The sequence below is a fragment of the Brassica napus genome, chromosome A2 (genome assembly GCF_020379485.1).
Source record: "Brassica napus cultivar Da-Ae chromosome A2, Da-Ae, whole genome shotgun sequence".
Lineage (NCBI taxonomy): Eukaryota > Viridiplantae > Streptophyta > Magnoliopsida > Brassicales > Brassicaceae > Brassica > Brassica napus.
Window position 1 is genome coordinate 15004483 of NC_063435.1, and position 14408 is coordinate 15018890.

At 29.2% G+C, this 14408-nt stretch overlaps 1 protein-coding gene and 1 long non-coding RNA gene across 2 annotated transcripts; one reads left to right on the forward strand and one right to left on the reverse strand.

Moving 5' to 3' along the window:
• Positions 1–7550: 7550 nt before the first annotated feature.
• LOC106423230 lies at positions 7551–9750 on the reverse strand. The gene is made up of 3 exons (XR_007322875.1): positions 9631–9750; positions 7965–8008; positions 7551–7799 (listed from the first exon to the last, which is right to left on the reverse strand). It is a non-coding gene; the product is annotated as an uncharacterized LOC106423230 (long non-coding RNA).
• On the forward strand, positions 9590–13398 carry LOC106412810 (CTP synthase-like). The gene is made up of 22 exons (XM_022719188.2): positions 9590–9850; positions 9931–10010; positions 10081–10167; positions 10240–10290; positions 10367–10484; positions 10558–10614; positions 10699–10763; positions 10841–10924; positions 11048–11098; positions 11184–11246; positions 11354–11400; positions 11482–11551; positions 11619–11681; positions 11762–11851; positions 11950–11988; positions 12074–12223; positions 12308–12385; positions 12464–12549; positions 12629–12677; positions 12762–12842; positions 12963–13056; positions 13148–13398. Exons 1-22 carry the CDS (start codon positions 9733–9735, stop codon positions 13195–13197), a joined length of 1671 nt encoding a protein of 556 aa, XP_022574909.2. The 5' UTR covers positions 9590–9732; the 3' UTR covers positions 13198–13398.
• The last annotated feature ends 1010 nt before the right edge of the window (positions 13399–14408 follow it).

Below are 14408 nucleotides of genomic sequence, written 5' to 3' on the forward strand. Positions count from 1 at the left end.
TTCAAATTCAAATATGTATTATTCGAAAATAATAAAAATAAAATTTATTTTTCTAATTTTTTATTATTTTATTATTTTTGTTAGGTTCTTTGAAAGAATTGTTCTTATATTTTCTTATTAACCTTTAGTAAAATAAATAACACTAAAAGTCTAATTGTATCGTTTTCGTCGGTTACTTAGGCTATCTACGATGGTGAATAATTCAACACTTTTATTTTTCTTTTTAACACTCCACATCATCTTCTCTCCCTTCAAACTAATTATTCAACACCCACTTCATTTTCAATCCTTCCAATAATTTTGTTTAATAAAATTCAACACCATACTCCACTATTTTAATTCATATTTTTATCCTTTAAATTTAATAACTACATATTAATAATAATTTTGATTGTAATTAACTTAATAATTTATATTCTTAATAAAATTTAATAAATTTTTCATATTTTAACTAACATTTAAATAAATAAAATAAAATTAATATTATTAAAACAGATAAAATTATGAAACTTCAAATACACATGATACACCCACACAAAACAACAAATAAAAACACATAACTTAAATGATACAATAGAATCAATTTACAAACAGTAAAGCTCTTAAATCACACACATAAAATTTTAAAGATTTTTAATCATGGAACATGGCATATGGCATCATTGATCCATAGTATGAGCGACAATTGGAACAGATGAAGCCATAGGAACATTTAGTAGAAAACCAAAATTTAGTATATTTTAGGGTTGGTTGAAAGATTGACTTTGAAATTGATAATTGTTGGGATTATTATAATTGGAAGGATGATTTGTAGAGTTTTGAGTATTAAAAGTATTATTGTTTTTATCCATTTGACACAAAAGAGAGAATAATAGCAATTTTATAGTTCAAACAAATTTTTTTCCGTGTTCAAATCAAACAAATCAAATGAACCAAGTCTCTATTTATAGAGCATCAAAAATTATGAATTTTCATATATATTTTTCTTTAAAAAAGTTATTTCGTATCGGATAATTGCTCTTAAAAACGAAGATGAAATAAAAATCTATAAAATCTACATAACTAATGATGTGATGACAGATGAGTCAATCCAATCATTTTGTTTTTCAACAAAAAAAAAACATTTCCATAAACCTTTTCCAATTTGTGTGGTTCACAATTGTGCAAGAGAAGTTGGTGGGTTCCAATTTTTGTTCTTTCAACAGGTTCAATTAGTTCAACTGAGTTGAAGCCACGTCATTTTCTTTTGTTTTTCAACAGCTCCAGTGTAGCAATTCAACAGTTAAAATTTGTAGAGAAAATTAGCTCAATATACATAAAAGGGTGGGATACCACACAAATGGGAGAAAATGGTAATGATATGAGAAGAAAATTGAAGGGATATAAGGTATGTAGTGCAAATAGGGGATATTTGGTGTGTAGGGAGTACAAATTCTCAAATTTGTATACAACTACCTTATTGTAAGTAGTCTTAGATGTTAAGGAGTATTGTGACTGCCTGATGTATCTGCTCATTTGGTTACCATTTTGATATCAAAATCAGATGATCCAAATCTCTATTTATAGACCACAAAAAATTATAAATTTTGATATATTGTTTTTTAATAAAAAAATATTATTTGATACATAATAATTGATCTCAAATAATTAGGATTTAATAAAAATGTATAAAATTCTATAAACCAATGATATTGGTGCACATGTGCCAATACAATCCCTTTGGTTTCTTAAAAAAAAAAATTGTCCACTTTCGATCAGATTTTTTTATATGTTGTTTAAATTGAAAAAAATCACTATGATGCGTCTCATACTATGCAGTTTCAACATGTTGAAAAACTTCAACAATTTGAAAAACTTCAACAAGTTGAAAAACTTCAACAAGGAGTAATCCACATCAGATTTTTTGGGTTTTCAACAACTTCATTGTATGTGTTCAACTGTTGAAATTTCTATTCAAAAGGCCCATTGTATATGGTGTATGGAAGAGATAGGAAAGAAGAAGAAAGGAAAAAAGTCATTGAATCAAAAATGGATGAATTAAATGTGACTTTTGTTGACTTAAGTGATCAAATTGATAACCTTTACAAAAGTAGACATTGTCCTTTCATCTAAATAGACCGTGGGCCGTTTCACGTTTATGTAGCAGTTACGGAGTATGGTGACTGCCAGACATATCTGCTCATTTGGTTATCAGTTTGATTTCAGATTTGTTAATCAATTTTTTAGATTTTCGGTTAAAAAGATATAAAAAGCGTTCAGTAAGTCATAAAGTTTAGTTTTATTTTGTTTTAGTTATTTCTTTTACTTTATAGTACGGTCCTAGTAAAAATATTATGAACCAACTAATGTATACTATATAAAATTTGATGCTATAAGCCATTGAGAGCGTCCAAGTATGATTTAAAACCTCCAATCGTAGTATTACAAATCATTATTTAAGTTTACTATTTTTAAAAATGTTAATATTACCAAAAAAAAATTATTTCAAACTAAAATATAAATAAATATCAAATAAGGTCAATTTACAAAAATATAAATACTATATTAAGTTAACATAATGTTTAATATTTTTTGAAAATTAAAAAATAAATAACAAAAAAAATAATTAATTTAAAAATACAAGAATTTGAAGCAAGTATAACTATATAAATCTAAATTTAAACTCATGATTTTCAAAGTTTAGGTTATATACTATTAAAAATATTGAAAATAACATATACTATATATAAGTTGATATTATTTTAAAGCACCAAAAATATACCAAATCGTTTTTTAATTGGTATTTCTAAAAATGTTAATATTACGAACATTATCAACATAAAAAGTTCAGCATAAAAAGTTGACTTTATTTTTCTGTTATGAATATAGATGGCGATGTACAACATGAACTGCGGACCTGGTACTCTAAGGGTTGTAGTGGGGCAGTATTGGGTCGGGCATATCATGTTCCGTAATATTGCAGGCCTCGCAGGTCCTTATATATAGTAAATTGTTAGATTTTTTTAAATGATTTAGCCTACATGATAAGCTAAGAAATAAAATATTGTTTAATAAATTTTCAAAAATATCTTGTGCTTATAAGGCAAGAATCTTTTTTTAGTAAAGCTAAAGGAGAATATCTCTAGTTGACTACCTATCTCATTTTTAGTATTTATATATTAAATACATGAAATTAGGAAGTATATAGAAAATATATTGCAACAACTTTTTGAACTAACAAAATAATCATATGAACCATGTTATAAATATCATATTCTACATTAATAAGATATAGATCATATAAAACATGTTACAAATACCATATGTATATTCAAAAAATTATAAAAAACTATAACCTATAAATACAATATATATCCCGTATATAAAATTTAGAATAAATATTTATAAAATGGTAATATTAAGCTTTACAGTTTCACCTAAAGCTATATAGTTCTTATATATGTGAAATTTATAATATATAGTTTTTTAATAATTTTATATATTAGGCTTTACAGTTTCACCTATCTCATTTTACAGTTTGTATTGACATAATATTGTTTGTTAATTTTTAGTAATTAAACCCCTCAACTAAAGATGAATCGTAAAAAAAACCCTCAACTTTAAATCCTGTGAAATAAACCCTCAACTTTAGTTCCGTTAACATATGTTACCCTCCGTCTAAAAAACCGTGACGGAGGGTGACATATATTAACGGTTTATAAGTTGAGGGTTTATTTCACTAGATTTTTAGTTGAGGGTTTTTTTTACGATTCATCTTTAGTTGAGGGGTTTAATTACTAAAAACCCATAATTTTATAATAGTAGTTATTAGACTTGTATATAATAATAGCCTAGTGATATAACTACTCTATAGTATTTGACTAACTTATTGGGTTGTTTACGAAATGAATAAGATAGTAATGTTTTATTTTATTTAAATCCAAGATTTTGTCTAATCATTAGCTATGTCAGCGAGTTTTTTTTTTAACGCTGGATTGTATTATTAAGTTTTATAATCAAAAAGTTCTAAACAATGAGAATTATCAAAACAAAAAGTAAAAAAGGATACACCAGTAGAGATCCAAAGTAAACTAACAACAAATCTTGCGTATGGATGACTAAAGATTTTCATATAAAAACTCCATATTGCTTTTGGAGAAGCTGAATCTCAAGGGAGATAATCTTCGTATTAATCCAAAAACACCATGCTTCAGAATGAATTGAGAACAATTATCACTCTATTTTTAATACTCCAGTAGGAGCCACTGAGATAAGACAACTCTTTATATTGCTCTATTGATAATAATAGAGTCAAAGAGATTACCGTTCCATATAATTTGATGCTGTTTTGTGAAGTAACCATAGTTTGCAGCAAGAACTCCATCACTGTCACATGAAGAACCATCAACGATTGAAGCCGGTAAGATCCATCGCCACCATCCGCAGTAGATCTGTCAATTACCTTTTCTAAACGGTTCAATTAAACCGAAAATTTTATCTTTCCAAATACATTGGAAGAAGCATACAAAAGAATAATAAAAAACTTTGCCAGATTTAAAACAAATTGGCAATCAAACAAACCAAGTAACGAGAAGTAAATCAAATCAAAGAAAGAGAAGCAGAACGAATCAAACAAGCCGATAACGGAGCTATAGAAGCCTCCTGCCATCGGCTTGAAACTATAAAAAATCTCTCTTTTTTTTCTCTCGACGGCTATGTCAGCAAGTTTAGAGAGGCTTAAATGAGGTGTCACCATTAAATTATAACGGAGTGATTTACATTCAGAGACAGTTTTCATCTTTTTATTACATTCTGAGTCACTTCTTGCTACTGAAATAGTTTCTGTGCCTATAAACCAAACTAGAAACCAAACTTAACCGAACAATTATAAACTAAACTCATTTATTGAACTAAAGTGGTCCCACATTTTTGGAGTTCGTCACTTTCTTTTTTATCCATACCAAACAAATAGCTGGAGACATATGAGCTTCAAACTTGAAATGGTGAAATGAAATTGATGCAAAAGACACGACTGTTTCCGTTATCAGAGAAGTTCCAGTCTGAATACAAGCCGAACCATTACAGTGAAGGATTGGTAATGAACCCCAGTTTTGGAAATATCTCTGTTTTGGAAAGTTGAAAGTTTGAAATCGATTACTAGCAAACATATATACAGATTCGCTGTCAAAACAACATGAAGGCACACAACAGTTGATGCTTTTAGATGAAACCATTGTTGGCGGCCATGAAAATTTTACAGAAACCCTAAAAAAATTTGTGAGGTGGAAGATGAGTAAATTACGGTTTTGCTATTAATGAAAAAATATAAAAAAATGACAAAAATGAAGTTTTGGACATTAGTGGAGAGGATGTTGAATGTACACATATCCTTCACTACTGGACCATGGTTATCTTATTAGTTTGAGTCAGATGAGTTAATTAATACAATTTCATATAAATATGAATAAAAGTATTCAAAACGAATTTCTGAGTATTCATAGTTATCACGTTTTGTAAATAATATGATACGGTTTAGATTTATTTTTCAAGAATTCAAGGTGTTTTATCAATAAAACCACCGGCTCGAATAAAAATCGCCAAATAGATTATTTTACTTCTTAAAATAGTTAGATAATCATAATAGTCAAAAATTACTAATGATGACACTTAATATGAATACATATTCACAAAAATTAGATAATATGTTAGATAATATGTCATGTGTACATATGTGTATATGTACAAAAATTACTTATGTACATGTGTACACTTTACATGTGTACATATAAATACTATTAAAACAGCAGTGTGACCAATTGATAAAAGTAGTGTCCATTGGATTTTATTAAAAAAAAAATTCAACTTTTATATAGTTATATATAATCTATTTAATATAAACCACGATCTTCTATCTAACTACAAGCAGTTACGTTTCTCTTAATTAAAAACAGTTGGGTTTATGTATTTGCCTTTTTTCGTGTATCAAAGGATCGTGATTGATTTCTCCTCAACTCATCCTATTAAACCCATATTATGAAAAACAGCTTCAATTTCAGATATCTCCATAACCTGCGTGCAAAACTGTTTTTTTTTCTTTATAACAAATATCGAGTTGAACCACAATTTCACATTTTCTATTCATTGCCCTCATAGATATTATCTATTGAAAGTCAGAAGGTTTCATTGCAGGATTGCAGGATTGCTTTGCTGAAGTTCGGTGGTGGCGCTGCGACGGTTCGTGAGAAGAAGCGCACCGCTTGCGTCTTTTTTTTTTTTTTTGCACAAAAAAAGTTTTGTTTTTGTTATTGGATGACAAATTAGGTTTGGGCTTTAATCTTTCAAGATGTATTTGATGATATAAGAGCTTCGTTAAAATGTCTAAATGCTTCTACTGCTAAGAGTTTGCATTTAAATTTTTTAATAAAATATATATACGAGAAAACAGGTTTGTATATGTTTTAGCATCATGAGATCATGTATATAAGTTTTTCTTTTTCTTTAATATCAAGATCATGAATATAAAGTTATTTGACATTAGACAACACAAAATATTATGGCTTTATGGTTTTACAAACCATTATATATGTATTTATAAAAATATATTATACTAAAACAACAACATGACCAGTTAATAAAGGTTATGTCCAACTTAAAATTTCAATGATACATACGCTTTAGTATAACTGCATCGAAATCTAATAAATTGATGTAACCACCCCTTAAATTGCCTAATAATCGCCATGAGCCTTGATTTATAACATGTATTTAAAGAAAATTTTGGGCCATGCAGTTTAAATAACATACATGTTTGTTGCATTTCAAATCGAAATTATATGTTTTTTTATAATAGTCAGACAAATTTGGGTCACGGGCCTTGATTTATAATATCCATTTTAAATTGCATGACATATTATAATGTGTAATATTTTTTGTTTGATGTAATATTATTTGTACTATTATGTGTAATAATAATGTTATTATGTTTATATATGAAATCAAATCATGAAACTTCAAATGAAAAACATATAATTTTCATTTATTTAATTACTATTTTATTAATAAAAAATTGTACTATAATTTGTTATTTTTTTAAAAAATAATATCTATTTATTTACGAATAAAATAAAAAAATTAATGTGTGAAATAGCTACGGCACAAGTGTATAGTTATGTAACATCACTAATTCAATACAATTATCAAAATTCTTAGTAATAATTTAAAAATAAAATTCGCACAAATATGATTACATAGAAAAGCACAAATATGCTTATAAAAAAATCCAAATATGGTTACAAAGAAAGACACAAATATAAAAATTACATTTCTACAAAAATATGTAAAACAAAAAATATACCCGCCCTCTGAGAGGGCGGGTCAGAATCTAGTGTATTATTAAAACGATGTACATTTAAATGGTGTTTGTATAACTTTTTTCTTTGTATAAATACATTTGCTTATACACATCTGAAACCCACATCTATAAAACTTAAAAAATCGTGTAGATACTAATTATAGAAATGTGTACACATAAACTTGCAGACTTGTACACATAATTATCAAACATGTACACATAATTTTCAATGTCCACGTGTACATAAATTTCCAAAAGCTTACATGTACAATAGTTCACATATACACCAAATAAGTTTTATAAAACTGTACATTAGTTCACTTGTACACCAAATAAGTTTTATAAAACTCTCAGCTTGGAAATTCATATTCTCTTGCCTCCTTAACTTGTATAGTTGAGTGAAATCGTGTGCAGCAAACATAGCATCTTAAGATGAGAACTCATCTCTGCTGGTTCACCTTCATCTCATCTACACAAGTTAAATAAATTTAGTTCAGAGACATTACCAGTAAAACTTCACAGATTCTAAAAATACTAAATACACATAATTCAAAGATATTATCAGTAAAACCTCCAAAGTCTTGTCTTTCTTCAAATATACGGATATACATATCAATAAACCCTTGAAACTTACTTGAGTTCATCTTCCTAATCTCTGGTAGCTTCCAACTTCCTCAACTACATAACTCGATGAACAACAAGAAGAGGTCAACAAGACAAGGTTATAAATATATATATAAAAAGAGAAGTCAATAAGAAGAGGTCTTTGTGACATCTTACTAGTCATTAAAAATTCGCAATCCGTCTCATTTGTGACCTCAATGAGACCGCCGGTCGGGAACAAGAGTGAAGAGAATAAATATGAAATCTTTTCATGATTGAGTTAAGTAAACGATGACTTTACAATTCTCAAAGACATGAAGCCATATTTGTATCTGATGTTGGAAAGAGAAATAAAGAGAGAGAAATGAACCATAAATTATTATTTTTATTTACTGCAGAAATATTATTTTATTATTTTATTATTTAGTTAAGTTTTAGTTAGATTTCAATTGTTTCATGGGTTGGAAGAAGTGAAACGTGTATTGGGGGAAGAGAAAGTGTGTGAGGAGCATAAACTGCCCTAGAGTGTTATTAAAAGTCAAAAACTGTCTTATAGTGTAATATTTTCATTATAAAGTTTTAACTTAGACGTGTTTTCAATTAATAGTTTGATAAGTTAATAACTCAGTTGACAAAATAAAATAAAATGAAAGTTGTATGCATTCCATAATTTTAAATACAATAGTTTTTCTAAATCCACTCTTTAAAACATTTTTATATCTACACTATTAAGTACAGTGCCATGCCACCTATATTTCGGGATAACATAATTAATTAATATCAACCAAACAATTAATTTAGAAAATATTTCAAAACTAAAAACTAATTAAATCATGTATAATCTCTCTCTTTTATCATTTCCTTTTCAAAACATACCACAAATTTTATTATTCTAAAAATTTATTTAAAGCAATTTCCTAAAAATTACCTACTATAACTTTTTATATAATAATTTATGAGGAAATAATTGTTTTGCAGTTTAGAGTCATTTGATAAACAATAAATTACACACTATCAATAATTTTATTAAAATAATATTGAATTTTTTTAATTAAATTTAAAATGTTTTAAAATGAATATTCAGTACATAAAATTGATATTATAAATATGTGAGAAATACCATAGTATAAAAATTATCTTAACAAACCATCTATTTATGTGTATAAAATCCTTTAACCTTAGCATATCAATAATTTTTTTGATAATTTGTTAGAACAAAATTATCTCAGAAAAATATTTTCAAATATATATTTTTATCATTAAAATTATATATAATTTGAAAACATTAAAAAATATTTGAAAATAATGGAGAACGAAGCTAAATAGACAAATTATACTATTTTGATTCTCATATATGTATATTTATTTAGAACTGTAGATACTTTAAGAAAATAATAATATTAGCAAATTATATATGCTAACATATACTATAGACGAATTATGGAGGGATCGTCGAGTCTTTTTGTTTGACCATGTGTTTGAGTCGGATATGAAAACATTGTTTGGAACTCAAACATTATAATAAAAGAAATTAAAATTATTGGTTTATAATAAAAAAAATTGTAGATTCATGCATATTTTTTTATCAAAGTCGAGTGATTTGTTAAAGAAAAATAAAATACAGGTCAAGCATGCGATTTATCAAAGTATATAACAAACAAAAAAAACAAAAGGGTATGGTAGACGTGGGAACTCACTATTGGTTGTTCCTGGGAGAATAAACATGTGCAAGAGATTTGTATGAGAGAATCCCAAATCCAAGACCATCAGAGAGCATCTTTTCTTTTGGAGGGAGGGGGATGAAGTACGTGTTGGTGACTGGAGGAGTGGTGAGTGGGCTTGGCAAAGGCGTTACAGCCAGTAGTATCGGCGTCGTCCTTGAAGCTTGTGGCCTTCGTGTTACCTCCATCAAAATTGGTTAAAGTTTGATCCTTTTTTTTTGTATTGATCTTATTGGGAATCTTTAGTCTCTGTTTACATTTGAATCATACATACAGATCCGTATTTGAACACTGATGCTGGTACTATGTCCCCTTTTGAGCATGGAGAGGTTTTTGTACTCGACGATGGTGGAGAGGTTTTCTTCTCTTCTTTAAATATTTTTTTTTTTTGTTGTTGCTAAAGAATGGCTCCGTATCTCTTTCAAGGTCGATCTTGATTTGGGGAACTATGAAAGATTTCTTGATGTGACACTAACCAAAGACAACAACATTACCACTGGCAAGATATATCAGGTAGGTACTGATTTTGATGTGGTTGCTGTTTATTTTGGGTTTACCTGATTAACCTTTTCTCTCTTTCACTAGTCTGTTCTTGACAAGGAACGAAAAGGAGACTACTTAGGGAAGACTGTTCAGGTAAAAAGTGAAATCATGTTTTAAATTTTTGTAATTGGCTTACCTTCTTCTTTTTTTCTCTTTTTTTTTCTTAAAGGTTGTTCCACACATTACAGATGCAATCAAGGACTGGATTGAGTCAGTCTCTCTTATTCCAGTGGATGGAAAAGAAGGCCAAGCCGATGTTTGTGTTATTGAGTTGGGAGGCACTGTTGGTAAGAGCTACTTGCGATTCCATTTTACTTATACGGTTTCTAAAGATCCTCCTTACCTGGATATATTGGATAGGTGACATAGAGTCGATGCCTTTTATCGAGGCCTTGAGACAATTGTCATTCTCGGTTGGTAAGCCTGTGAATCCTCCTCCTCCTCTTGGCTTTCTTTAGTTCAGTGGTTCTCTATTTAATTTCTTCTTATTTCGCTTGCTAGGACAAGAAAATTTCTGCCTTATCCATGTGAGCTTGATTCCTGTTCTGGGTGTTGTTGGGGAGCAGGTATACTATTTCCTTACTTAGATTAGTGCTTTAAATGATATGATTAGTCGTGCTGAACTTTGTTTGTGTCCATGTAGAAAACAAAGCCAACACAACACAGTGTCCGAGAACTAAGAGCTTTGGGATTGACTCCTCACTTTTTGGCATGTCGCTCTGCTCAGGTATCACTTACTAAAAACAAAATCAGTTGTAATTTGCATATTTTGGAAAACTATGAGACTTCCTCTCACTCTTACTGCAGAGTCTTTGACATGCCTTTGATTTTTATTTTTCCTTTTCTGCAGCCACTACTGGAAGCTACAAAGGCAAAACTGTCTCAGTTTTGTCATGTGCCGGTACAACTTGGTCCAAAATCTACCTTGTGGATTTACTCAACTGATGCAGTTAAGATTTTATATCACTTGTTGTTGTTATTTGCAGGCTGCTAATATTCTCAATATCCATGATGTTCCAAACATTTGGCATGTTCCTCTCCTTCTCCGAGTAAGTTGGATGCATTTTTTTTCTTTTTTTGGCTCTTCCAAAGACAAGAGTAATGTGTGTTTTGTTGTTGAGTAAATTTTTAATTTGTGCTGCTGCTGCTGCTGCAGAACCAAAACGCTCATCACTCGATTCTCAAACAACTGAATCTAACCAGGTTATAGTCACATTTCTTTTATTGCTTCGATATCACAAGGGAAAACTTTCTGCTGTAACCCACAAAACACATCTATTTCAGCGTTGCAACAGCACCTGATCTTGATAGCTGGACTAAGATGGCTGAGACTTTTGATAACTTGACAGATCATGTGAGTACTATCTGCCTTTTGCTTTTAGAGCCTTTGCCTTTTCTTATTCAAAGAGACTATCTGTCAGGTTAAGATTGCTATGGTTGGAAAGTACATTGGTCTAACGGATTCTTATTTGTCTGTTGTTAAGGTAAACTTGACTTTGGTCTTCTTCTACAGAACTGAATTTGGTTAGCCTTCTTTTCTTTTATATTTTCCTCTTTGGCGCAGGCCCTTCTACATGCATGCATTGCATGTTCATTGAAGCCTCAGATTGAATGGATTGCAGCTTCAGACCTTGAAGACGAAAGTGAAAAATCTGTATATATTTCATTCTTCTTCAATCTTTTGGATCAAGAGTTTTTATATGCCTATACTACCATTGTTTTCCTTCTAAGCATCACTTGTCTCCTTTGCAGACTCCGGAAGCACATGCTGCTGCTTGGAAGATCTTGAAGGTGAAACCTTTTTTTTTGTCACTTGTCTAGTACAATGAGACATCCTTTTCTTACAATATAGTCTTTGTTTTTTCTTACAATGCAGAGTGCAGAATGCGTTCTTGTTCCTGGTGGTTTTGGAGATCGTGGCGTGAGCGGAATGGTTTTAGCAGCAAAATACGCTAGAGAGAACAAAGTTCCTTATCTTGGGATCTGCTTGGGGATGCAAATTGCTGTAATTGAGTTTGCCAGATCTGTAAGAAACTTGATATGTTTCATTTCCCTGCCTAAAACCAATTTTAGCTCCCTTCTTCTTAGTCTCTCTTGACATTGGTTTCAGGTTTTGGGCTTGGAAAGAGCAAATAGCACGGAGTTTGATGCTCAGACACCTGACCCTGTTGTTATATTCATGCCAGAAGTATGTATTGTTCCTAAACAAGACAACCTATCAACGCGCTCAGTTCATTCTCTCAATTCATTTTTTACATTACCACAGGGCTCAAGAACGCATATGGGAAGTACAATGAGACTAGGATCCCGAAGAACCCATTTAGAAAGTCGAGACTCTCTCACTTCTAAACTGTAAGGCATAACTGCATTCATCTTCCTTGTAGTTTTCCGTTCATAGACAACATCTTGTTTTACTCCTGCCATTTACCAGATATGGAGATGTTTGTTATGTAGACGAAAGGCATAGGCACCGTTACGAGGTTGGTCTTTTCGTTAAAGGTGGATCCTTTTAATGCACTATTGATCACAATGATGATGAGGTGTTTTGTATTGTTGGTGTTTAGGTGAATCCAGAAGTATCTCAAGTACTTGAAGAAGCTGGTTTAAGACTTGTGGGCAAAGATGATACAGGGAAACGAATTGAGGTGCAGAAAAATATAAAAAGAAGATCAATAATGCATCATAATCCTTCCTTTTTTTTTGCCTAATCTCTTGTCTTGTGTGGTCGCTCTATCTCTGTAAAATATGTTTTTTTGTTTGAACAGGTGATTGAGCTTCATGATCATCCATTCTATGTTGGAGTTCAGTTTCATCCAGAGTTTAAGTCCAGACCCACTAGACCTTCTCCTCTGTTTCTAGGCAAATCTTTGTTCTCTTTTCAAAATTGACACTTTGTCTCGAATCTCAGACACGCATTTTATCTCTAAAAACTCATTGTCAATGTTTACAGGGTTTATATTGGCTGCGAGGACACTTCTTCAGACCCATTTAAGCAGTTGATCCAACAACCTCTCTTCTTCATCGTCATGATACGTTTTGTAAGTAAAATAAGTTGTCATTTGGTTCTTCTGTCATTACAATAAGCCTCTTATGAAATTAAAGGCAAGAATTGTTCACTGACAAGGTGATAACAATTTTATTTATGTGCAAATTCTCGTTTTTATTTTGAAAGAAGAATAATAAGAAAAAAAGTTTCATTGATTTATTATTATGTTAACATTTATGAGAATTGTTACAATGAAGATTCTACTGTTCTACACATCATTTTATCAACCTTATAAATATTTATGCAATATTGTTCAACATCATGTTAAAGATTTTGTAAGTTTATTTTTCATTAATTACATTAATGATATCTCCTATATATTATTTGAGAAACATTGCAATATTTTTTTGTAGCCACATGTCATCACTAGAATGATTTTTAGAATCTTTAAAGAAATAGGTTGGTCCATCTAAATATATAATAAGTTTTTTATTAAACCACAATAAATACATTGTTAATGTGCTTCATTATTTCCTTAAATAAGATTACGGAATTGCCTAATGTGGCTAAAATATATATGACAATTAATGATTTTGAATAATAAAGATTTGATAAAAGTAAGTGTGTATTATAATTATATTTGTTTAATTTTAAGCTATTAAAATAAATTAAACGATCATAGTAACCATATAATAACAAATAAAAAATAAATTTTTTTATTTATATATTATAATTTGAATTTTTAAAAACGAGTATAAACTACTAAAACTGTTAAAAGTTTTACATTCAAATTTTGTGATCTATGATTTAAAACCTTCGTTATGACATGATACAAATAATTAAAAAATAATATAAGTTGAAAATCTCATTTAATAAATATCAAAAATAAAAGATATATAAATATATGTATCATTTTAAATTAAATTATAAGCCCTATAAAAATACATAAATATCTTAGTTTTGAAATTTACTTTGAACATTTTTTTGATAAAAAAATTTGAAAAAATAATGACAACTTAATTTTTTAAAATATTATAAATTACTTAACCCATTAATCCTACAGTGAAAATTTTGTTATCACTAATTTAGACTTTTTTCTATAACATATACAAATGATAAAAAAAATATGAGCAAAAAGCATCATCTAATAATATTAATATTTAAATATACGATATATATGTTACTATCATTTAAATTTAATTATATATCATATCAAATAGAAAAA